This window comes from Theropithecus gelada, chromosome 16 (genome assembly GCF_003255815.1).
Source record: "Theropithecus gelada isolate Dixy chromosome 16, Tgel_1.0, whole genome shotgun sequence".
Lineage (NCBI taxonomy): Eukaryota > Metazoa > Chordata > Mammalia > Primates > Cercopithecidae > Theropithecus > Theropithecus gelada.
In genome coordinates, this window is record NC_037684.1 from 16,431,400 (window position 1) to 16,453,641 (window position 22,242).

Here is a 22,242-nt window from a genome sequence, read left to right on the forward strand (position 1 = left end):
CAATTTAAAATTAAACACAACTCTCGTCACAGCCGTTTGCAGTTAAAGGTGAACATGGTTGTTTTAAAAGCAAAATCGCCCTGCCAGAGGACGGCCGTTCAGCAAGGGGCCCAGATGCCGCCTCAACTATTAAAGTCGTAAGCTGGCCATTCAACTGCCCTGGCGGCAAGTCTCTTCTAGAGACTGAGTTCCCTGGAAAAAAAAAGAAAAAAAAAGTCTGCCCCCCACCCACCCACCCCCCACCCAAGCATAAAGTAAGCGCTTTAGAGAAAGTGAATAATATCTTGTCACAGAGGTAAAAGACTCAATTACAAAACCTTCAAAAAGATTCTCAAGGAACATCTACCTACAGTGACAGAGACTTACACAAAACCAGAAGACAAGCTAAAATATTTCTCCCCTATTCACCCCTACCTACTCCTACCCCTAACAAAACAGAAGAAGAGGGAGAGGAAGCAGGGAAATGGGGGAGAGGCTGCCATAAAAAAAATGATCTCAAGACCTGGACACTTATCTGACATAAAGCAACATCCTCCAATCCTGAAAGACAAGCCTGCCACACACACACTTCTTTATCATCTCAGCAAGAAATATGGCTCAGGAGGCCAGCACTAATTTTAGTATCAGATTTATTATACAGCAGGGGGCAGGAATTCTTCAGGCCTGTGCCTTGTCTCCCGGTGCAGGACTAAACTGCCTTCAGGATGGCTCCTTGGAGGAGCAGCAAGACTAACAAATAGAAACTTCTGGATTCCTGATATTCAGGAATCCTTGGAAAATACACAACTGACCCTCCAAGCTGCTTCCCAGTCCTTTCAAAGCCTCTGTGGGTGCTTCTAAGAGCTCCCCACTCTGAATAAAAGACCGCAACACACATCTCACTTCTTGTTTGAAATGAACCCGTCACCCCAAGCAAAGACGGGAAACCCCAAGGTCATAAAGCAAGGGTACACCAACATAGTCTGAAACCAAATCCAGTAGTGACAACTCCTAGTCTCCCGGCTTTGATCTGAAGGGAGATAAAGCTAGGGAAGTCAAAGCAGGGACAAATTTAAAATGTTGACATCCTCAGCCGGCCACTCCAACCTCGCTGCACGTAAAGCCCTAAATGGATGGAAGACACATTTTCAGATTGTTTGATCTCACTCAGGCTTCCCCACCTCCAGTTTCTGGACATCCTTTTGTCTGCTTTTGGCCCTGATTTTTCTCCAAGTTATCCCACGGAGCAGGACTGTCACTGGTAGCCTCGGCAGTTGTCAGTCAAGCTGATTGCTTTACTCCAGAAGGCCCTTTTTACACAAAAGGCCTCACTGAGGCAGAATGGGCTCACCTTTGATTTGTTCACCTCTCACATGTAAAGGCAGCTCATACACCTCTCCCGAGCACGGATGCACTCGTGGAAAACTGAAACGCAGTATATTGGGAAACAAGGCTTTTTAAAGCATTCTCTGGAAGGCAAGATCCTAGCTTGGGTTCGGCTCGAAGAAAGAGCTAAATGGAGCGAGCTGGAACGGAATTAGCCTCTGAGAACCTAGGGACAGAGGGAGAGTGGCAATACCAATTTGCTGGAAGGGACTTGGAAAGTAAACGAAGAGGAACGTTTGGATTGCAAAGATAGAAACAATTCACTTTGCATCATTTTCAGTCTTTGGAGTTCAGTAGGGAAGTATTATTATCAATCCACCAGAAAAAAAGGGGAAGAGTGGCCCACGTGAGCTCAGAATTGGCTGTTGATGGCGCTGCAGGTAGTAGAGCTGCGAGAACTGACACTATATCCCTCACGTGATGCTCTCTTTAGAAGATCAGCCTCTCCCTGGCTAAGTACAGCCTTCAGCCCTCTAGACAGGAACCTGCTGGACCACAGGGGAGCGGGCCTTGCCATATTCCCGTAGGTTGAGCACACACAGACTAGCAAACATCAAACATCAATAAGCCCTCACACACCTGGCATGACATTACCAACATCACTTCCGGGTGGATAGCAATTATGCCACAATTTCACGTCCCTGACTCGCCAGGCCACACATGACAAGACTGCAAGAGCACCTCCTCCCTGGGCCCCTGGCCTGGGCAGAGCTCACGGGAGAGCCCCTGGATTGCAGAGTGCTCTTTCCTCAACACCATGTGACCTGGCCACCTCTACCCTAAAACTCATTAAGGGCTCCCCACGGCCAAAAGTAGTGGTCCCCGAAGTAGAGTTTGGAAGAAAAAGATTAAAATTTTTATGTGTGCTTAGCTTTTTTTCTCATCCTATTTTATTTTTAATTACTTGCCTTATTAGGAGCATGCTATTTTAGTACAGAAGTATATGTATATCATTTATAAATAAATATGTATACAATGCAAGCTCAAAAACAAGTTTACCAATAGGGATCTGTCATTAAGAGTATGTCGATCACCAGCCAAGGGGTTACACTCAACCCCCTGAGCCAGGCACACCTGCCCTGCCTGTCTCCTGCATGGGCCAACACTCTCAATCTCAAGGAGGTGGGGGTTGGGGGCTCTGCCCACATCAATGAGAAGTCAAATTTGCCTGTCACTTTTAGCACTTCCTACTCCTCAGCTAACCAAACCACCAAGCTGCTGCTCCGATTCTCAGATGCATCTCAAATCCATCTGCTGGTCTCCATCACTACCTCCAAGAACTCAGCTAAGCAGCCATCCTTCCTCAAGTGGATCACTGCAACAACTTTGATCACTGCAACAACTTACTTACTTACTTACTTACTGATACATACTTACTGATCACTGCAACAACTTACTTACCCATAGCCCCCGGGGGTACCCACAAGCCACTTTTCGTGTAGACTGTCAGAGAGATATTTTCAAAATGCAAACCTGACCATTTCCCATCCCATCCCTTAAACTCTTAAATGGATGGGTTCCCCACCCCTCCTAGGATAAGAATTTTTATCCCCGCCAACACAAGTGTGGCCTCGCCTCTCCCCCGTCCTCCTCACTCTCTGCATTCCAGCCACCCTCTCTTCCCTCAGCACATGAAATGCACCCTGGTAATTCCCTCCCTACGTCAAGCTCAGCCTCAATGTTATTTCTCCAGGAAGCCTTCCCAAAACCCAAAGGACACCTGGTTTTTCTGTTATGATCCTTTTAACATCCAATGCATGGATGTATAGCATTTATGGTAATGGTACTTCAATCATGAATCAGGCCAGGCATTGTGGCTCATGCCTGTAGTTCCAATACTTTGGGAGGCCAAGGCAAGAGGATCACTTGAGCTCAGGGGAGTTCAATCAGCCTGAGCAACAAAGTGAGAGACCTACCTCTACAAAAAATTTTAAAAACTAGCCAGGCACAGTGATGTGTGCCTGCAGTCCTAGCTACTTGGGAGGCTGAGGCAGGAGCACTGCTTCAGCCCAGGAATTCAAGGCTGCAATGAGCTTTGATTGTGCCACTGCACTACAGCCTGGGAGACAGAGCAAGATCTTGTCTCAAAAAAAAAAAAGAAAAAGAAAAGTAGTGAATCATGCAATAAGTTGTTTAATGAACATGTCCCTGCCAGTCACAAACTCCACAAGGGCAGAGACTGAGTTGCTATTCCCCAGCTTTGAGCCTGGTTCAGGACTGGAGCTCCAGACGTTCGTTGCATAATGAGCAAATCAATCTTCGCTCTGCCCTCCTCTGCACATGATACCCCAGCCCATAAGGAACAATGTGCTACACCCCCGAAAAGCCAAGCTGTCTAATGCTCCCACAGTTCCCTCAACTTGGAGGATCTCCTCTCTCTCAAGGTTCAGCTCTTGAGGCCTCCTCCATGAAGCCTGCCCTGCTTGCTTTGTTCTCTGTGCCCCTCCTGTTCACGGCCATAGTCCCCTCTAGCTCACATCCTGGTTTATACACCCGCCTCCCTGCTAGCCTGCGAGCAGTCAGAGGATAGGTTAGTATCTGATTCTGTCTCCTCCGGGTCTAAGAGCAAGCCGAGCAACCTCATGTTTGTCCATACGCGGCCTGTGTTGTGCTCACTGGTGTAGATTTCCCTTTCCACCTTCCCTTCCAGAGACTAACAATAATAGTTCACAACAAGTGCTACGGCTTTTCCCACCTAGAACACCTGTATCAGGTCCGCCCTGAAAAGAAAGCTGAGATACAGCCAACAGACACCAGCTCTCCGCGCAAGCACTGGCGTCCACAGCTCGACGTCTGCAGGGGCCAACGGGCGTGGACCTGCCCCCAGTTCGCAGTTCCTGCTGCATACACAAGGCATGAGAAAGCAGGTGCTGGTGCCGACTTAAAACCATCTCATCGGGAGGGAGAGCATCATGATAAACAGCTAATGCATGTAGGGCTTAATACCTCGGTGATGGGTTGATAGGTGCAGCAAACTGCCATGGCACATATTTACCTTGTAACAAACGTGCACATCCTGCATATGTATCCCGGAACTTAAAATGAAAAAAAAAAAAAACCATCTCACCAAGCTCACCAAGGGGTGGGGGGCAGTGGGAGGATGGAAGTCTTAGTGGGAATGGAAGCAATAAAAAGACGGAACTCTGTCTGCCAGACGCATGTAGGAACACTCTAAAACAGCAAATGGCCTTTGATCAGCTCTGCCTCAGTCGAGCAAAGCTTTCAAATTCAGATAGTACCAGGCGTGGGTTCCAAAACCTAATGTGGGTCTCCGTGTCCCTTGGGGATTGGTCCTTCTCTTGTCCCTCCTCCTCTTCTCCCGCAGTGAAGTGGTTAAGATGTCAAGCAATGAGAAACCCCAATCCCCATCTCCTCGAAGCTGGGTGGTGCAGGGCACTTCATCACCTGAGTTCCAAACCATGCATTTTGGGCAGGCCTTGCCTCTTTCGCTGAAATTCTCCCTCTATGGGAAACTGTTCAAATGTTTTCTTTCCTTGTCTCTCTTTTTAAGAGACAGGGTCTTGCTCTGTTGCCCAGGCTGGAGTACAGTGGCGTGATCATAGCTCACTGCAGCCTCAACCTCCTGGGCTCGAGAGATCCTCCCACTTCAACCTCGTAAGTAGCTGGGACTACAGGCATGTACCACCTCACCTGGCTAATTTTCGTATTTTTTGTAGAAAGGGGCCTCACTGTGTTGCCCAGGCTGGTCTCCAACTCCTGGCCTCAATCAGTCCTCCCACCTCCACCTCCCAGAGTGCAGGCATGAGCCACTGCACCCAGCCTCAAATGTTTTCTCAATGTGGTCCCTTCTAGTCTGCGTCTTGGCTCAACTCCCAGAAACCTTTGGTCAAATCACTATGGAGCTGTTAACAGTAAAAGTAGCCCCCAGGAATAAGGTGCTAGCCACCTCCCAGGCACTGTACTTTATGAACACTGTCTCCTGTAAACATTACAACAATCCTGTCAGGTAGATGCTCGTATTGTATTATCCCATTTTACATATCAGGAAATTAAGGACTAACAAAGTTGAGTGAACTCCCCAAGGTCAAGCAGCTAGGAAACTATTAGGCCAGAAAGTAACCCTACGACTGTCTGCCTCCTAAGCCTCTTCTCTTAAGCCCTAATCAGCACTGCTTCCCACCACATGCCTTCATTCTTCCCATCTACAGATGGGGAAATTGAAACACGGAGCTGCAAGGCAAAGTGCCTGAGGTCATGTTCAGCACATCAGCATTGGGCTAAGAGACCAAGAGACAGAAGTCAAGTCTCTCCCGCTAGGACTGGAACGTTCACACCCATAGTCTGCCGTACTCCCTCATGACCCAAACCACCCTGTCAAAAAGAAAACCAGCCCTGGCGTGGTCGCTCATGCCTGTAATCCCAGCACTTTGGGAGGCTGAGGCAGGTGGATCACTTGAGGTCAGAAGTTCGAGACCAGTCTGGCCAAAGGTGGCGAAACTCCGCCTCTATTAAAAATACAAAAAAAAAAAAAAAAAATTAGCTGGGCATGGTGGCGGGTGCCTGTAATCCCAGCTATTTGGGAGGCTGAGGCAAGAGAATCACTTGAACCCGGGAGGCGGAGGTTGCAGTGAGCCCAGATCGCACTACTGCACTCCAGCCTGGGCAACAGAGCAGAATTTCATCTCAAAAAGAAAAGAAAAGAAAAGAAAACCAACCCAAACCCCCAGTCCATGGAAGAAAGGTCCCTAATACGATATAACCCAAGGAGAGCAGGTCCCTTCCTCTCCAGGTCTCCTTTCCCCTGACTGTGCAGTGGGGCTCACTCACTCTCTCTGGTCTCATCCTTTCTGCCACTGTCCCCCAGGAGACCGAGTCAGCTCTGGGAAAACTTGGGAGCCAGGAAACCTTGAACCTCAGCACAAAAATGAGGCGCCTCTGTTACCTGGCACTCACCAGGGACTTGCCTCAGAGAAATTCCAGCGTCACCCAATTTGGAAACCAAGGAAATGAGTCATGGCCCTTTTAGGAAGCTAGAGATGACCTTCACTTACAAAAAAGGAAACTGAGGCAACAGCAGAGGCAGCACACTGGGAAAGGTAGTAGCTCAGAACCCACACCCACCCAGTCTCTCTGGTCTTATTCCTCCCTCAAGTTCTAGGAGAATGCTTTGCACTTCTTTAGTAATTGGCCCTTCCTCTATCTTTCTCTGCATATTTCTTCCTTTGGCTTTTAAACCCAGAAACTTTCACCAAAAGCAGGCACATGTAAAAAGGAGTCACATTCGTGACAACAGTTGAAGCTACCTCATCAAGCAACTGAGGTCTAAACTGGCTCCTAATTAATATTAACCCTCCAAATCAGAGTCATGCTCAGAAAACCTTGGATGAAGAGACGCCTGGCGGGAGGGGAGTCTCCAATTTTCTTTTTACTTCATCTGGAAAATTAAGAGCACTGCTGATTTGAACAAGAAATCATCAAGGAAAGCAATCACAACTCCACACGGCCCATAACTCGATGGACTTGGATGTGTAACCTGCCACTTTCATGTGCCGAAATTAAAATGATTGTGGCAAGAATAGCAATGATGACATGGGTTTGTCCCTCCTCCTTCAGCCTTAGAAAACGTAAAAACCCCTACAGAATCTTCTGAAGGAGGTCAGGTAAAAGATCTTTCTTTGTCAAAATAAACCAGTAGAAAACTGGTCCAAGAATGTGCTATACAGCCCTTCCCAAAAAGATGCTCCCCCAAGACTCTTTCTCTCCAAGGATAACGAACTTGAGGGAGGGGAGGGAGACAGTGAGCACAGAGAACTGAAGGAGGGAGGGGCTCCTGGAGACCCTCCACTCCAAACTCAACACTTACTTGCTGTTTCTGCATTAATTACAATAAACTGCTTCATAGCCTAGTGATCACTTAATGGAGCAGCAAATATGGCTTTTTCCCTATAATTAGTCAATGTAATCTACTGCTATTTCCCTCCTCCCGGCCACCCCTTCTCTCCTTCCCTTTCCACCCTCTACACACCAACGTTCACACGCACCCCATCCCCTGCCCAGGATCCACTTATAATCATGATCTTGTTCCCCGTTCCCAGCAATACTTGGTAAACTCCACCCAGTGGACATGAAGCGAAGGGGACCCACACACAGGGGATGCCCCAAGGCATGTGGGGGCTTTCCCAGCCCCGACAATAGGTCTGAGTGTCAGCATCTCCCAGGCCAATGACTGGGAACTGTGTTCATTTCCTGAGCGCTACGAATCTTCTTCCCACTCACAGGACAGCACTCATGGGTTTGTAGATCAAAACCTACTATTCCGTATCCCCAAACAAAAGGTTCTATGAAAAAGTAACCCTTGCCCCCAATCCCAAGGTTCTCCCTCACTCCCTCCCAGCTTGGGCTCTTTCATGTTTCTGAAGTTACTCCCTCTCTTAGACCATCCAGCCCTGTGCTCCCAGTTCCCACCAAGTGTCAAAGGAACAAAGGCATCTTCAAAGGCTGGGGACACCATCTGAGGTTCCTAACTGAAATGATTTCCCTGCCCTTGAAAATGCAGGTTTTGTGAAATGAAGCTGCTAAAACAGCCCTTTGGTGTGTGGATTAAGGATAACAACACCCTCTTTTATGGCCTGCTTTTCTCTACTCAGACCTCTAAGGACTTATCAACTAACTTCAGATACTCTCATCACCAGCAAGAACAGAACACTTTGTATCTTTCCCATGTTCGAGATGGCTTTAAAATTTTTCTTTTGCTGGTTATAGAGAAAAGAATTCCCATTTTCTCAGTACCACCATACGCCAGGTGCCTTATTTACACCGGCTCATTTAATCCCCACAACTCTATTATTCCCCTTTATTTAAGTGCAGAATTGAAGCCCAGAAAGGCTGGGACACCTTCGTAAAGCCACAGAGTTAGTGGCAGTTATCAAGTTTCAAACTAGGTCCCTCTGAGTCCAAAGCCTGTGCTGCCAACAAACCACACACTTTGTTACGGCACATGAATTTGTCTGAATCCAAATTACACTGCAATTCTACCTGAGTCATATATATTCATATGCTTAAACACACAACCACGTGTGTGTGTCTTCTTTTGTATTTCTCAAACACTACTTAAGGAAAAATATGTAAGGCAGAAGACAGTAGTACTTAGAGTTCAACTACTACATAAGGCTGGCACGGAGCACTTACCCAATCCTGCTACAGCATTTGATCCTTTCTAACAACCCTACAACTCACACACCCATACGCTTCCTTTGTTGCAAACACCATTCTAAGCCCTTTATTATGTTAAGTCCCATAATCCTTATGACAACCCCATGAAGGTGATACCATCATCATCTCCATTGTACAGATGACAAAACAGAGGCACAGAATATTTAGATAGGTTGCTCAAGGTCACACAGCTGCAGTGGCAGAGCAAGGATTCAAAGTCTGGTTCCAGATTCCATGCTCTTAAATGCTCAGCTAGAACACCTGGAGAGAAAGTAATAAAAATAACGACGGTAAAAATAACATTTTACTTCAATGTGTAAATGTTACACAAAGGGTGATGGGGGTGGGTGGGATCCAGCCTCTATTTGCAGCTTTGTTTTCCCGTATTCTGAGGCCCCAGCCTATGTGGCATCAAATCATTCACAAGCTAGTTTCATGATTTCTCTATTGCGAACAAACTCTTCTATTGAATCTCTCCTGTCAATATCAGAGATAAGGCCCCGAAGGCCCCAGGAGCAGGTCTCTGGAAAGCTTTTTAGAGCCCCACACAGGGGTAGACGTTTGAGAATGCTTGAGTTCAAACTCTCAGAGCACTTCCCCCGCGACACTTGGGAGTTTTGTCTGGATAGCCCTGAAAAAAAAAACAGTCATTTCCCATGAACACAATCAGTCCTTCTCTTGAGATGCCCAGGGGGTCTGATCATCCCCCCTCCACCATCTCTTTACCTTGAAGAAGGACCCAGGTGACTGTTTCCACAGCACCTTCTACTCTAATCCACTGGGGTCATGCTGCAGAGGGGCCGCTTGGAGGGCTCATGCCGTGAATGCACAGGCTTTGAGCAAACAGGATGATGTGGCGATAAAGGCAATCACAACATGCTAAGGCGACGGCCTGCCAAACGCACGCTGCCCAGGCAGGACTTGTGCTCAAAAGAACTTTAACTGAATTCTTTCAGCAAGTGCAGCAGGAAAATTCATAATGAGGTCCCCCCCACTCACACCCCCACTATGTCAGTCTGTTCTGCAGTTGTGTGAATCCAGTGGAAAAAAAAAATTTCATTTTTAACAAGAATATGGGACGTGTGTGGACATTAACCTGAACATCGTGTACTGCAGGGAAAAACAATGATCAAATCCAAGGATTTTTATTTTCAAAGCAATTTAAGTAAGGCATTCTGCCATAATCAGCTTTACTACCCCTATTAGTACAGGAAAACAAGTTCTGAACCTGGCTCCCTAGTGAAAAATGCAAAATTTGTATAATTAAAATTATACTTGTGAAATTCAAACACACTTTAATTTCCTAAGGGCCCCCTAATCAAGTCAGAAGTTCTTACTAAAACCAATTATCTGCTTTGGAAAACAGAAGAGGAAACATATACATGTAGCAATCTCGTGGAGATTCACAGGCCAGTTCTCTCCTAAGTGCGAGCATCCTAATTGGATCCTTTTTCCCCAGGTAGAAGACAGGGTGAATCCACTAGTTAGTTTTTATTAAGTAGTATATCTGAAAGTGGAAACATTTTTTGCTTGTTTGTTTGCCTCTAGCTACAAAAAGGACACATTTGAGAGATATCCCAGAGGGAACTGAGTTGAAAGGGATTTAAAAAATAGAGTGTATCAGTAAATACACACTGTGTTTCCACCCACTCCACTATACCCCAGGCCCCATCTGGTTATTTTTCTTAAGATGTCGCAGCAGTTTTTCAAAACCCTTGACCAGTACTATTTAGAATGGTCACTCTAATGCCATGGCGAGGAATGGGATGAAAATACTAGCTTCCTCTCCGAAACCCGTTCACAACTGAATCAGGTACTCTCAAACTCCTATCCAGGAAATCAGCAAGACCCACGTTTTTCACCTTCTTCTGCCCGCAATGTTGCAGCTTTTCTTGAGTAACTGGAAATTCTTGCACAAGAGCAACATGGAAATACGGATTACTTTCCAAGACACTAAAATATTTAAGAAGCAGTTGTTGCCATGTTTCATCTATGCCACCAATATGAAGTGTTATCGATCTAGGGCCTTTGGAGGGGCGGGATCTATACACCAACAGGTTTTCTTTTCCCCTCTCCCTGGAATTCATTTCAGAAATGAGAATATTGACTTTTCACACTCTTGGTTTGGTGTTCCAACAGTGCCCAGCTCTGTGATGCTGGCCTGACACGCCGCCCAGTCGGGCTCCAGCAGGTATCCAGAAAGTAAAAACAAAATGCCTCTAAGTTGAAAACTTTACTTTTCAGCAGGTGGGAATAAAGGACAAAACTCAACATTCAGGGCCTCCTTAGGGTGGAGAACAGCACAGTAAACCAAACACAGTAACACACTTAACACCAAATTTTGGTGTTAAAAATTCCATCTGAAGACTTAGGAGACACAACTTGTGCATGCACACACACACACAGGCACCCACGCAAGCATGCAGAGGGAACACTCAGCTGAGAGCAAGTCATGGGAACTGCTACTTGGCTGGTTCCTCGCCTCCCTCCCACCAGAGCGGTCACCTCATTAATGTCACTCAGCATCACATTTTGCTACACTAGGTCTTTCTGCACTCTGTTCCCCTAGGCGGCCCAAAAGCCCGCTTCCATTGTAAACTTCTGTGCTTTAGGAAACTATCAAAAGCTTTGATGGCAGAAAAGAAAAAACTTTTATAGGGCCTCCCTCCTCACTCTTTCCCCTCCTCCAGTTTCTTTTCTTTGGTGCTTTATTCAACATCACTACACACACAAATCATGCTCTGAAAGTCGTTTACAATATGTCAGCTTAAAAAAAAAAAAAAAATTGCAGTGGCCCGTCTATTTTGCAATTGCCCAAAGAGAATAATTCATTTCGGTGGAGGGTAGGGATGAAGCCCTGAATACATTCCTACACCGTTTTCTGCCCTTCAAAACAATAAAAATGTAAAAACCCAGACGAAGGAAGGCCCAAGGTGGCAGGAACGAGAATCTCTTGACCCCCAAGGAATTTATTCTCCTAGATCTTCTGAAGCACTCTCTCCCCAGAATGCATCATCAAGACCATTTTATTAGATTTTTCTAAACCCTTGAAATTGTCACATAATTGAAACAGAAACAGCAATTTAGAGCTCTTGAATGGATTTCTTAAAAAGAAGACTCTGTGCTTGCCCAACACCCCCGCTCCTTGGCTGCTCATACCCCTAACCTAAATTTAAGGTCCTTGCACACAAAACCCTATTTATCTTATAAATCCTCCCCTGCCATAAAAGTTACACATTCTCCTAATGCCTTAGATTTCAGGACGTTTGAGAGAAACTCATCCCAGACAACAGGCTAAAAAAAGAATCCATTAGCATTAACTTGCCTGTCACAGCCAGTGACAAATAAATGAATGTGATGCTTTCAGATCAGTCATTGGTAGAGCTACCCCCGGGCAGATAAAGACCAGTACAGGGAGAGTGAAGACTCATGGGGAGACCTCTCACACAGCAGTGTCTCAGCTGTTCCCTAGCTGCTCTCCGGGACTTTACTCTCAGAGGCAGCAAAAACACAGGCATCAGATACGGAAAAGGAAATGAATTCCTAATGCCCATCAAGCATCCCCAAGATAAAGGCTGCATGCTATCTCGCCTCAAGAACCAGGACCCCACGAGCAGGCCAAGCCACTGACACAGAATTTTCCCACTGACACAGAATTTTCCCATCTCAGTGTACTGTTCTATCCCTCACCCTAGAAAGGAGCAACAGTGCCCTTCAACCCACAAGCTGCTCAGTTATAAGGTCCTCTGATGATGGAGGCAAGGCTGTCTTTCGGGGACAGTAACAGATGATGAATGCTTATGCTACACCCGCAAAGTGCAGCTATCACCCTAGGCCGTGCATATGCATTTGCTCAGTTCATCTTACCCTTAGCAATTCTACAATGGAGGGACGGTTGCGATCCCATTTAACAGGTGAAAGTGGAGGTGCAAAACCACTAAGTGACTTGTGTAAAATGCCATCGCTGGTAAGTGGCACTTACCTATGCTAAACAGGCTCTCAGAAAACAGGTAACAAAAATTAACCTGAGGCCGGGCGCGGTGGCTCACGCCTGTAATCCCAGCACTTTGGGAGGCCGAGGCGGGCGGATCACAAGGTCAGGAGATCGAGACCACGGTGAAACCTCGTCTCTACTAAAAATACAAAAAAATTAGCCGGGCGCGGTTGTGGGCGCCTGTAGTCCCAGCTACTCGGGAGGCTGAGGCAGGAGAATGGCGGGAACCCGGGAGGCGGAGCTTGCAGTGAGCTGAGATCCGGCCACTGCACTCCAGCCTGGGCGACAGAGCGAGACTCCGTCTCACAAAAAAAAAAAAAAAAAAATTAACCTGAAGCTTTCCAGCTAGAATATCACAAATTCTATTCCTCAGCCTGAGCATTTTACAGCCATCAGGCAAAGTGGCAACCTCAACTCTGCCCACTCACGTTGGATGCAGCAAGGCTTAGCAGAGAGGAGAACAAAGCCTTGGGATTCAGAGAGACTTTGGTCCAAAGGCCAACCCTGACCCTCGCTAGTTCTGTGGTTCTAGAAAGCTGTTTGCCCTCTCAGGCCCCAGTTTACCTACCTGTCAAACGGAGATAATACCAACTATTTCAAAGGATTGTTGTAAGGATTAAAGAAGATTAAGTATATAGTCTCAGTACTATGCCTATAATATATAAACTCACAATAAATGACAGTCATTATTCTGAATTAGGATTTTTCTTTTTAACTACTCAAAATCTCACAGCTAAGATAAAGCAGGATAGCAGCCAGGCATCCACCCTAAGGCTAACATTCCAGATTGTTGGAAGCCTGGTGCTTTATCTTCAAAAGAGGGGAGAATTGAGGATATCTTATTCTACTCTGGACCCAGGGGGACATCTGTCCCAGCTGTACCGACCAAGTGAGGTTGCTGCTGCAACGCACCACAGGGTGCTCAGCCCCAAGACCACACCTGAGCACCTCATACCACACGGAAAGCAGAGATCATGATTTCAAAAATGCATATTCTTCACCAACCAGCCGCTCAGCCAAAGGCGACCCCAAGCAGATACCATCTATGAAGTCACAGGTCAGACTGCTCTGAGCCACAGGACACACACACTGGTGTTATACAGGCAATCTGTGATGTTCACATGGAGAAATGGTATCTCACTGTCTACACATGGTGAGGTCATGGTCACAGCTTAAACAAGGACAAAGTACAGAACTTTGGAATTGTATCTATATCATGGTCCCTTGTTAATGAGGAAAAGAAGAGAGGATAGAAGGTAGAAACAAGAGAATGAGAGAGCTCTTTGTAAGCGGCCACACACCCCCAAAGGTAGAGATGGCATCTGCCAAGAGCGTTACTCCTGAAGAAGAAGACTCTGACCAGAGAGAACATAGTCTGAATTAAACTTAAGCCACAAGCCCAGGGTAGAAGTTCTCCAGGCAACTGCATCAGCCATGGTCCTATCAGTGACCCCAGCTTCTATACGGGTCCGAATGAGCTCAGAACATCCCATGGAGCACCCCCATACACCCGCAGAGACACACAACAGGTTCCCCAGCACCTGTCCATTTGCTTTGTCGGGTCCTTGAGGCCTTCTACAAACTGGCTCCAACCTACTTTGCAAGCCTCATGCCAGATCACTCTGCAGTACACACCCTTTGCCACACCGCTGCATACCCTGGTCTTCCCAGTTCCTAGCAGGAAGGAAGAACAGTGTTCCTGCCATTATTCCTTCCTACCTGATCTTCAAGATCTGGGGCAAAGACCACCTCTTCCTAGAAGCTTAGATCCCCTTCCTCAAAATGCTGTTCCTATCTATTCTATTGGGCTTATCCCATCCTTTCCAGTATCACAGGTCACCCCCGCCTCCCAACCTGGAGCTAATGTCCTTAAAGATGAGAACTGTGTTTCTTCTGTCATTTTTCATTCCCTTTACCTAAATGGAAGTCCATGATGTACAAAAGCACAAAGTAAGGGCTAAGGACGGGGTATTTTGTTTGTTTGTTTGTTTGTTTGAGACAGAGTCTCGTTCTGTCACCCAAGCTGGAGTACAGTGCCGCGATCTTGGCTCACTGCAACCTCCGCCTCCCAGATTCAAGCAATTCTCTGCCTTAGCCTCCCGAGTTGCTGGGATTACGGGTGCCTGCCACCATGCCTGGCTAATTTTTGTATTTTTAGTAGAGACGGGGTTTCACCATCTTGGCCAGGCTGGTCTTGAACTCCTGACCTCATGATCCACCCATCTCAGCCTCCCAAAGTGTTGGGATTACAGGCGTGAGCCACTGCACCTGGCTGGGGTTTTTTCTTTTTTCTTTTTAGTAGTAGTAGTAGTAGTAAAATATGCTTGTGTCCAATGGAGGAGATAAGGCATGAACCTAAATACCGTAAAACTCAGAACAAAGTGCGTAACACAGTCCCTGATGCTGAGCAGAAACTTGGTAAATAATTTCTGAACTACTGAAAGTGGCAACTGATTGTACTAAATAAATGGCCCACCCCACTCCCGCCATCACTCTTTCCTGGCTTTGGTCATCACACCTGACAGCACATTATGTACTTATCTGTTTGCTCACTGCCTATTTGCCCCACTAGAGCAAAAGTTTGGTGAAGGCAGGAACTTTGTCGTATTCTCCACACTATCCCCAGAACTTTGCACAGTATCTGGCATACAGTCGGTGCTTGTTTGGTGAATAAATGAATGAGTGAATGAGTGAATGCCTAGCACAACATGCAACAGATGTATGTGCTCCATAAGTTTTTGCTAATTTATTATTGTTGGAAGGGGCTTAACCAAAGAAAAGGTAAGTGCTGTGGAAATCCAAAGAAATACGACTGTTTCCACAAAGGGGCAGGGACAGCTTCACGGAAAAGATAATGATGAAGTTGGGCTTTCAAAGAGGGGTCTGCTGTGTACAGAGAAGGGAAGGGCAGTGCAGAGAGGGAAATCTGCAAAAGGACGGGTTTCTCAGAGAAGGGTGAGCATTCAGTTTCAAGGCAGCAAAAACTAGAAGAATTGAGAGAGAAGGTGGAAAAGACCCCAGTACAGATTTTGAAGGACCTTAAGTACCAAGCTAAGACGTTGAGACTGTGTTCCGTGTGCATCAGGAAGCACTGAGTATATCCTGAATCCCTCCAAAAGTGGGTGCACGCACAGAGTTGGCAATTAACAAGGATTAACCCAGCTCTTGTTAAATGAACACATTAGATCAAACGGGAAGACAGAGATGATGAACTACATCTCCCCTGTGTCTTCTCAGGGCTTTCGGCCGAAGATTGTTCGGGTTTAAAAATACAAAATAGGACACGAAGAATGGACGCCGCCCCAAGGGGCACCCGAGATGGTCAGCTGGTTCCTCCGAGACTGCCTTCTCCCTTCCCAGGCAGCAGAGGAGGCTCACCTGTCTGCCAAAAATCATCTGACACAGAACACAGAAGCTTCGTAGTCTTAGGAGACTGACCTTAACAATGAAATGAAAGCATGTGAGGAACAGCAAAATCCAGGGAAAGGACATTTGTAGGACAAGGTGCCCCTCCTCCTTGGGCTGACACCTGCTACTGACTTGGAACACAGGAAGGAGCAGTGCTCACCGACAAGAAAGAAGCTAAGCCACTAATCCTCCCAGGTCCTCGCTGTTGTGGAAAAGGGCTGCAGACACACCACCACATCCTCGCTGGGAACGAGAAAACTCACTGGCAGGCCGGTTCACGGTGGCTGCCGAGATGACAGCTGCAGAACATCCAAGATGGCAAGATGCTAGAATGACCCGACCCACAGCAGCAAGGGAAGGCCAGATGCCGAAAACTCACCCTTCGCCCTTGAGAAGCTGCCAAGAAACCACTCCCCCAGAACAGGAGGTGTGCGTGTACACGTTTGGGCTGCCATTGCACCCATCTGGATGCGTGCTTAGCAGAGAACCTTCCAGGGCCCTGAAGCCACGTCACAGGAGAAGAGGGGAACAGGAAAACCCAGCTGCTAGCTCAGCCCTGCTACAATTTAACTGTGGACCTGAAGCAACCAACGTAACTTTACTGGGTAGCAGCTGCCTCCACAGGAAAAAAGGCAGGCTGGATTCAGTTCATTCATTTAGTTACTAAACAGTTCCCTGCCCTCAGAGAGCTTACATTCCAATTAAGATTTTCCTTCAGTCATTTCACCATTGTACCTTTTTTTATTCTATTAAAATAATTCTCCGGCCGGATGCAGTGGCTCACGCCTGTAATCCCAGCACTTTGGGAGGCAGAGGCGGGTGGATTACCTGAGGTCAGGAGTTCAAGACCAGCCTGGTCAACATCATGAAACCCCATTTCTACAAAAATACAAAAATTAGCCAAGCATGATGGCAGGTGCCTATAATCCCAGCTACTTGGGAGGCTGAGGCAGGAGAATTGCTTGAACCCAGGAGGTGGAGGGTGCAGTGAGCCAAGATGTCACCACTGCACTCCAGCCTGGGTGACCAAGTGAGACTCTGTCTTAAAAATAATAATAATAAAAATAAGAATCCTATAATAATAAGATCAACAGGCATTTGCGGGGTGCTATTTTATGTCAGACTCCCAGTGAAGAATTTTGCATTTATCCTCCAAACAACAGCATGCGATGAGTACTATAATTCTCCCTCTTTTACAGAGGAGGAAACTGAGCCTTGGGGAGGCTTAAGTGACTCGCCCCTGGCCACCCTGCTGTGACTGAAGGCAACTATAAATAGGTTAAAGAAGTGAGATCTCCCTGCATCAACAGATGAGGTTCTGTTCTCTAAAAGTTAAGGAAGGAAATGGCAATTGGGAAAAGGTGGGAATGTTTTCTTATACACAAGGATAATTAAGACAGATGGTGAGTACACCCAGACCTCGCTCTTGCCGAAAGACGCTAAGGAGTCTCTTGGTTCCTCCACACACAAGAAAAGAACCCACGAGCTCAAGCAAAACTCTTCCAGACAGCCAACACTCCAGTCCAAAGGGAGCAAAGAAAGAACAGGGAATGATGGATCCTCATCATCCTCATGTCTCCGAAGGCTTCAAATTAAGTCATCTTTTTAGAGGAGCACGACCATTTTAATTTTTAAAAAGATAAGGGGGGGAACTCTTACATATTTTACAAAATGAAATAATCATCCAGAGAAATAGGAAGATATAGAATGAACCAGTCTTCTTGCCCTGATCAAAATATACTTCACTAATTAACAGCCTCTAGTCTCCAAAGAGTCTCCCCACCCTACTTCACTTGAGATGTGAACATTTACACCGCAAAGGGGGACACATAAACTGCAGGATTCAAAACCTTCCTTTGGTGACTCATTAAAACTATGGTCTAAACAGATTTTTATTTATATGATACATTACAGAATATTTTGACAGTACTAAGATGAAATCTGTTCTTCACTGCCATGGATTTTCTTTCATTTTAAGTTACCGTTTCTTTCCACTAGTCTTGTTTTAACACCTCCACGGAATATTTCTCTGGCGAGCGTTAGCAAGGAGGGACAGCCAGAAAGCAGAGAAACTCATTTTAACTGAAACACACACTGACATATCATTTACAAGCTCCTCGCCCAGCCCACGAGGAGGGGCAGGGTTCCCTCTGCCACTGTGACCTGAACACAAAAACACAGAAGTTTTATTGAGGGGAGATAAACGATAAATAAATCAGGCTCAACTTAAAGTTCTACGCTCCTGCCAGCCAGGTTTTGGCCCCCAACACTAACTCCAGTCTGAAATCCCAGAGACCAGGCTCAAATTCTATTGGAAAATAAATGTAGACAGGGAAGACACCTTCTCCCTACCCTGTCCCAATTCTCAACCACCATACAACCTTGGCATTTACTCTGTTGCCTCACTGGGGTTGAGTAACTCCAGAACCATCTGAAAAGATGGCCTGAGGGGTCGGATGTAAAGATATAAGACAGTGTCACACACTGGTATAACATGATGGGACAAGGCAAATCACCTAGGCCCAGGAACGCAAAACTTCAAAGTCCTGGGCCTCTGGCAGTGGTTCCCTCAGCACAGCCTGCTGACCTCTCGGAGCCCATCTCCTGTCACATAACAGAGGGGCCATCCCCTGAGGTACCCCCATAGCATGGCACATTGGTGAAGGGCCCAGTTCTACAGCCAGATTGCCTGGGTATGGCTCCTGGACATCCATCCATGCCTCAGTTTCCTCATTTATAAAATGAGCTCATACTGGTACTCTCCTCATAGGGCTGCATGAGGATTAAATGGGTTAATAAAGTCTCTGCAATAGTGCCTGGCATATAAATTCAATTAGTATCATTATGATTACTCAACCTCTCACAGGATTGATGTGAGAACTTAATAAAAACAGCAGTAAAAAGTAGCAGGTTGGCCAGGCACGGTGGCTCCCGCCTATAATCCCAGCACTCTGGGAGGCAGAGGTGGGAGGATAGCTTGGCCCAGGAGTTCAAGACTAGCCTGGGCAACACAGTGAGATCCCATCTCAAAATAAATAAATACATACATACATACATACATACATACATACATAAAATAGCAGGTTAACGCTTCTATGGCATTACCATGCAACACATCTTTTTTTTTTTTCAGTCCCTTTACCTTTATTAATTTATGTAATCTGCAGAAAAACTCTATGAGATGGAAAAACGAAGGTTCAAGGAAGTTAAACGATCGTTCAAATTCACACAGCTAAAGAGTGGCACCATCAGCATCTGAACCCGGGCTGTCCCGCTTGCAAACAACAACCAGAACAGTGATGAGAAAACCGACAAGAAAAATAATGACAATGACAAAGACCTTTGTCGCAGACCGTGCTCTTTTACTCTACACAAAAACCTTCTGGGAGAGCTACTGTCATCACTCCTATTTTACAGATGAGCACACTGAGACTGAGAGAAGGTCAGGGACAACAGCCGAATGCCCCAGGAGATGGAATGGAGATGGAGATAATGAACAGCGAAGTCCTCTGTAAAGAGAAGTATGTCATACACAGTAAGGTGTTATTATTAAATCCCTAGAATTCATGGAAAGATGTTCTCCCCCAACTGGTTTCGTGTCAATTCACCTACAAACATTCCAGATGTGGAGCTGAGGGCTGGGAAAGGAATGCACACTTTGACAAGTTTGAGAAATATTCTGTCTCGTTTTCAAGTTGAATGCATCACTGCAGAGTGTATTAAAGTGAAATATTGCTTTTCTCGTTTAAAAACAAAGTTAAGGAAGGGGGACAACAAGGGGGAGAGAAAAACAGGTCAAACCCATGGTTTTACCAAGTAAGGGATTTTTCCAGCTTCCCTCTTGGGTAATCTGATCCAAGCTCTGAGTGATCAAATGACTAACCTGGAAATTTGAAGATTCACACTTATGGAAGAAACAGCAATTCTTCCAAACCCAGGAAATACTGCTAACTCTGGGAAGCTCTCTGAAATGTGAAGGATCACAGACAGTTTGGGAAGTAACTAAAACAATAAGGACAATTCCAAAGTTTGTGCTAAGTACAGAAATAACCTAATCTCTTTGGCTCATTAACTCCTATCATTTGCTTAAGCATTAGAAAAAAAATGCCTTAAGAAAATATTTCATTGCATTTACTTAAAAAGTTGTGTTTCCATCTTTAAAAAAGGGAGAAAAAAGAGAACAAGGAGGGAGAGAGGGAAGGAAGGAGGGAAGAAAGGAAGGAATCAATCAATCAAGTGGTAGGCTCCAGACCTGAAAGTACCATCACAATCACCAACTTTTCCTATATTAATGTGCAAAACCATTCCTCTCTTTACACAATTAAAAGGTTCCACTTCTGGGAGACTATGCGTAAAGAAATATACTGAATTTGCTAAAGTCACAACCCTTTCCGACTTACAATCTGAAGTTTCAACTTTTCCCCTTTCCCTAAAAGAATGACAAATCCAGAAGATACATAAAAACATTTCTTCCAGTGCTACATAGGGAAGAAAAAAAGTAACTAAAAAGTGTAAACGTAACATGTAAGCCATAAGCCCTTCCAATTTAATCTTAGGCTTCATGCAGCTGTGTTCTCATAGCCACACCTGGCAAGCTCAGAGAAAACTATGTTAACGACACACTTCTAAAAAAGTGAAGCCCTATCTCGATTCTTTAAGCAAGTCTTGTAGTGCCACTCCTACAAGGTTACAACATTTTTAGGACTTCTCCACCCAGGCACCAGCACTTGCACAAATAAGAAGCACTGTTGGTTTCAAGTATGCCCTGACTTATCCAACCAACCTACAAACCAAGATATCCACTACTTCCTCTCTCAGATTTAAGGCTTTATGGGCCTAAGAAGTTGTTTTATCCAAGAAAGGATCAGCTGTTTAGTTAAACTCTATTCCTCTCCATAAACTCCGAGTTGTGAAGCCTCAAAGAGTACCCTCCAAAAGAGTCACAAGGAAATGTTTGACTTTTCCTGATATGATCTTGGAAATGCTTAAAAAGTAAACAGAATACTTGCAAAAAATACTGCAGTGGATGGAACCACGTCCTCCCACTAAGCATCAGACTTGTCCCTGCCCCCAGGTGGATGTTCCGAAGCCACCTTGGGATGGCTAACTTAGAGACGCATGGTTATCTCCACAGGACTACTTGCCCAGCCTGTCCTGATACCCCGAAGGAACAGTGAATACCAGGCTTCAACAGTTCATTGCCAATGCTGTTTGAAACTTGAAATTCTTGGCAAACATCTCTGAGTGCTAAACTAAAATCCTACTGTTGATTCTCCTACTTACCTTCGGTTGCGCTCGACGAGGAAATGCAACTTTGGGGTCAATCTGGGAAAAAAAAATAGAAAAGCAGGAGTCAATAAAGTACTTTAAGAAAAGGAAAAAATATATGATTAATCACCTAATTATTCATCACTCATTTCTCAGGCTTATAATTCAGCTTTTAGTAACTTCTCAGGCATCTCAAAAGTTTCCTAAACTTTGATCTCAACTTAACCATCCCTCCAATAGATCACATAACTAACATAGCTAGCTAGCCTTTCTGAAATGACCCACCATGCATTTCAGTGTGTGATGCTCTTAATAAACTAGATCTCATGTATTCTTATTTAGGCAAGGGCTTCTTCTTCCAGACACTGAATATTAAATGGTATCTGCATCTAATTTGCTATGCGTGGCTGGGAGAAAAGATGGGAGCATCATTATCATTGGGAAAAAAATCATAACCTGAAAATGAAATGTAAGTATTCTCTAGCAGTAGGTAACTGGATGGTATTTCTTGTGCCTGATGATAACTAAACAACACAGGAGGGGAAGGAGATTCCAAAATTTTTTTAAATCAACAACATCCAAAAACTCCCCATAGACATCCAACACAATGCTCTGCTTGAGTTAATTAATTCATTTTAGCAAAAGTAAAGTTACCCAGGATTAATCAAAAAGATCATCTGTTCTGTAGTTATACCTCCAAAGATAAAAAATAATATTTTTTTAAGTAAAGAAAGTGAAGCATGTGAGCTAAAGCCACCTGGATTTTAAAAACAACAGGGAGTAAAAATCTATAAGCAACCTAAACCCAAATTAGAAAAGAAATCTCATCATAGGGAGAGCACAAAAAAAAAAGTTACTGAATAAAAGAAGTAGTCAGAATCTAGTGCAACAAGTAGGGGATTCCCCTACCCCAACCTCAATCCAAATGGAAAAACAGCCTCCAGTCCAAATCAGACACTTGCAAAACGCATGATGCTCAATCAGGGCCTAGCTGTTCTGAACTCAGAACAGTTCTCCCAGAAGCATGTGAATCT

General features: G+C 45.4%; 1 protein-coding gene across 3 annotated transcripts in view; it reads right to left on the reverse strand.

The window, feature by feature from the left end:
* MSI2 (musashi RNA binding protein 2) overlaps window positions 1-22,242 on the reverse strand; it is a 430,970-nt gene that overhangs the window by 403,414 nt on the left and 5,314 nt on the right. For all 3 annotated transcript variants that reach the window (XM_025361542.1, XM_025361540.1, XM_025361544.1), the window contains exon 5: window positions 21,224-21,265. In XM_025361542.1, the coding sequence (XP_025217327.1) occupies window positions 21,224-21,265 (42 nt within the window). The remainder of the gene's footprint in view (window positions 1-21,223; window positions 21,266-22,242) is intronic.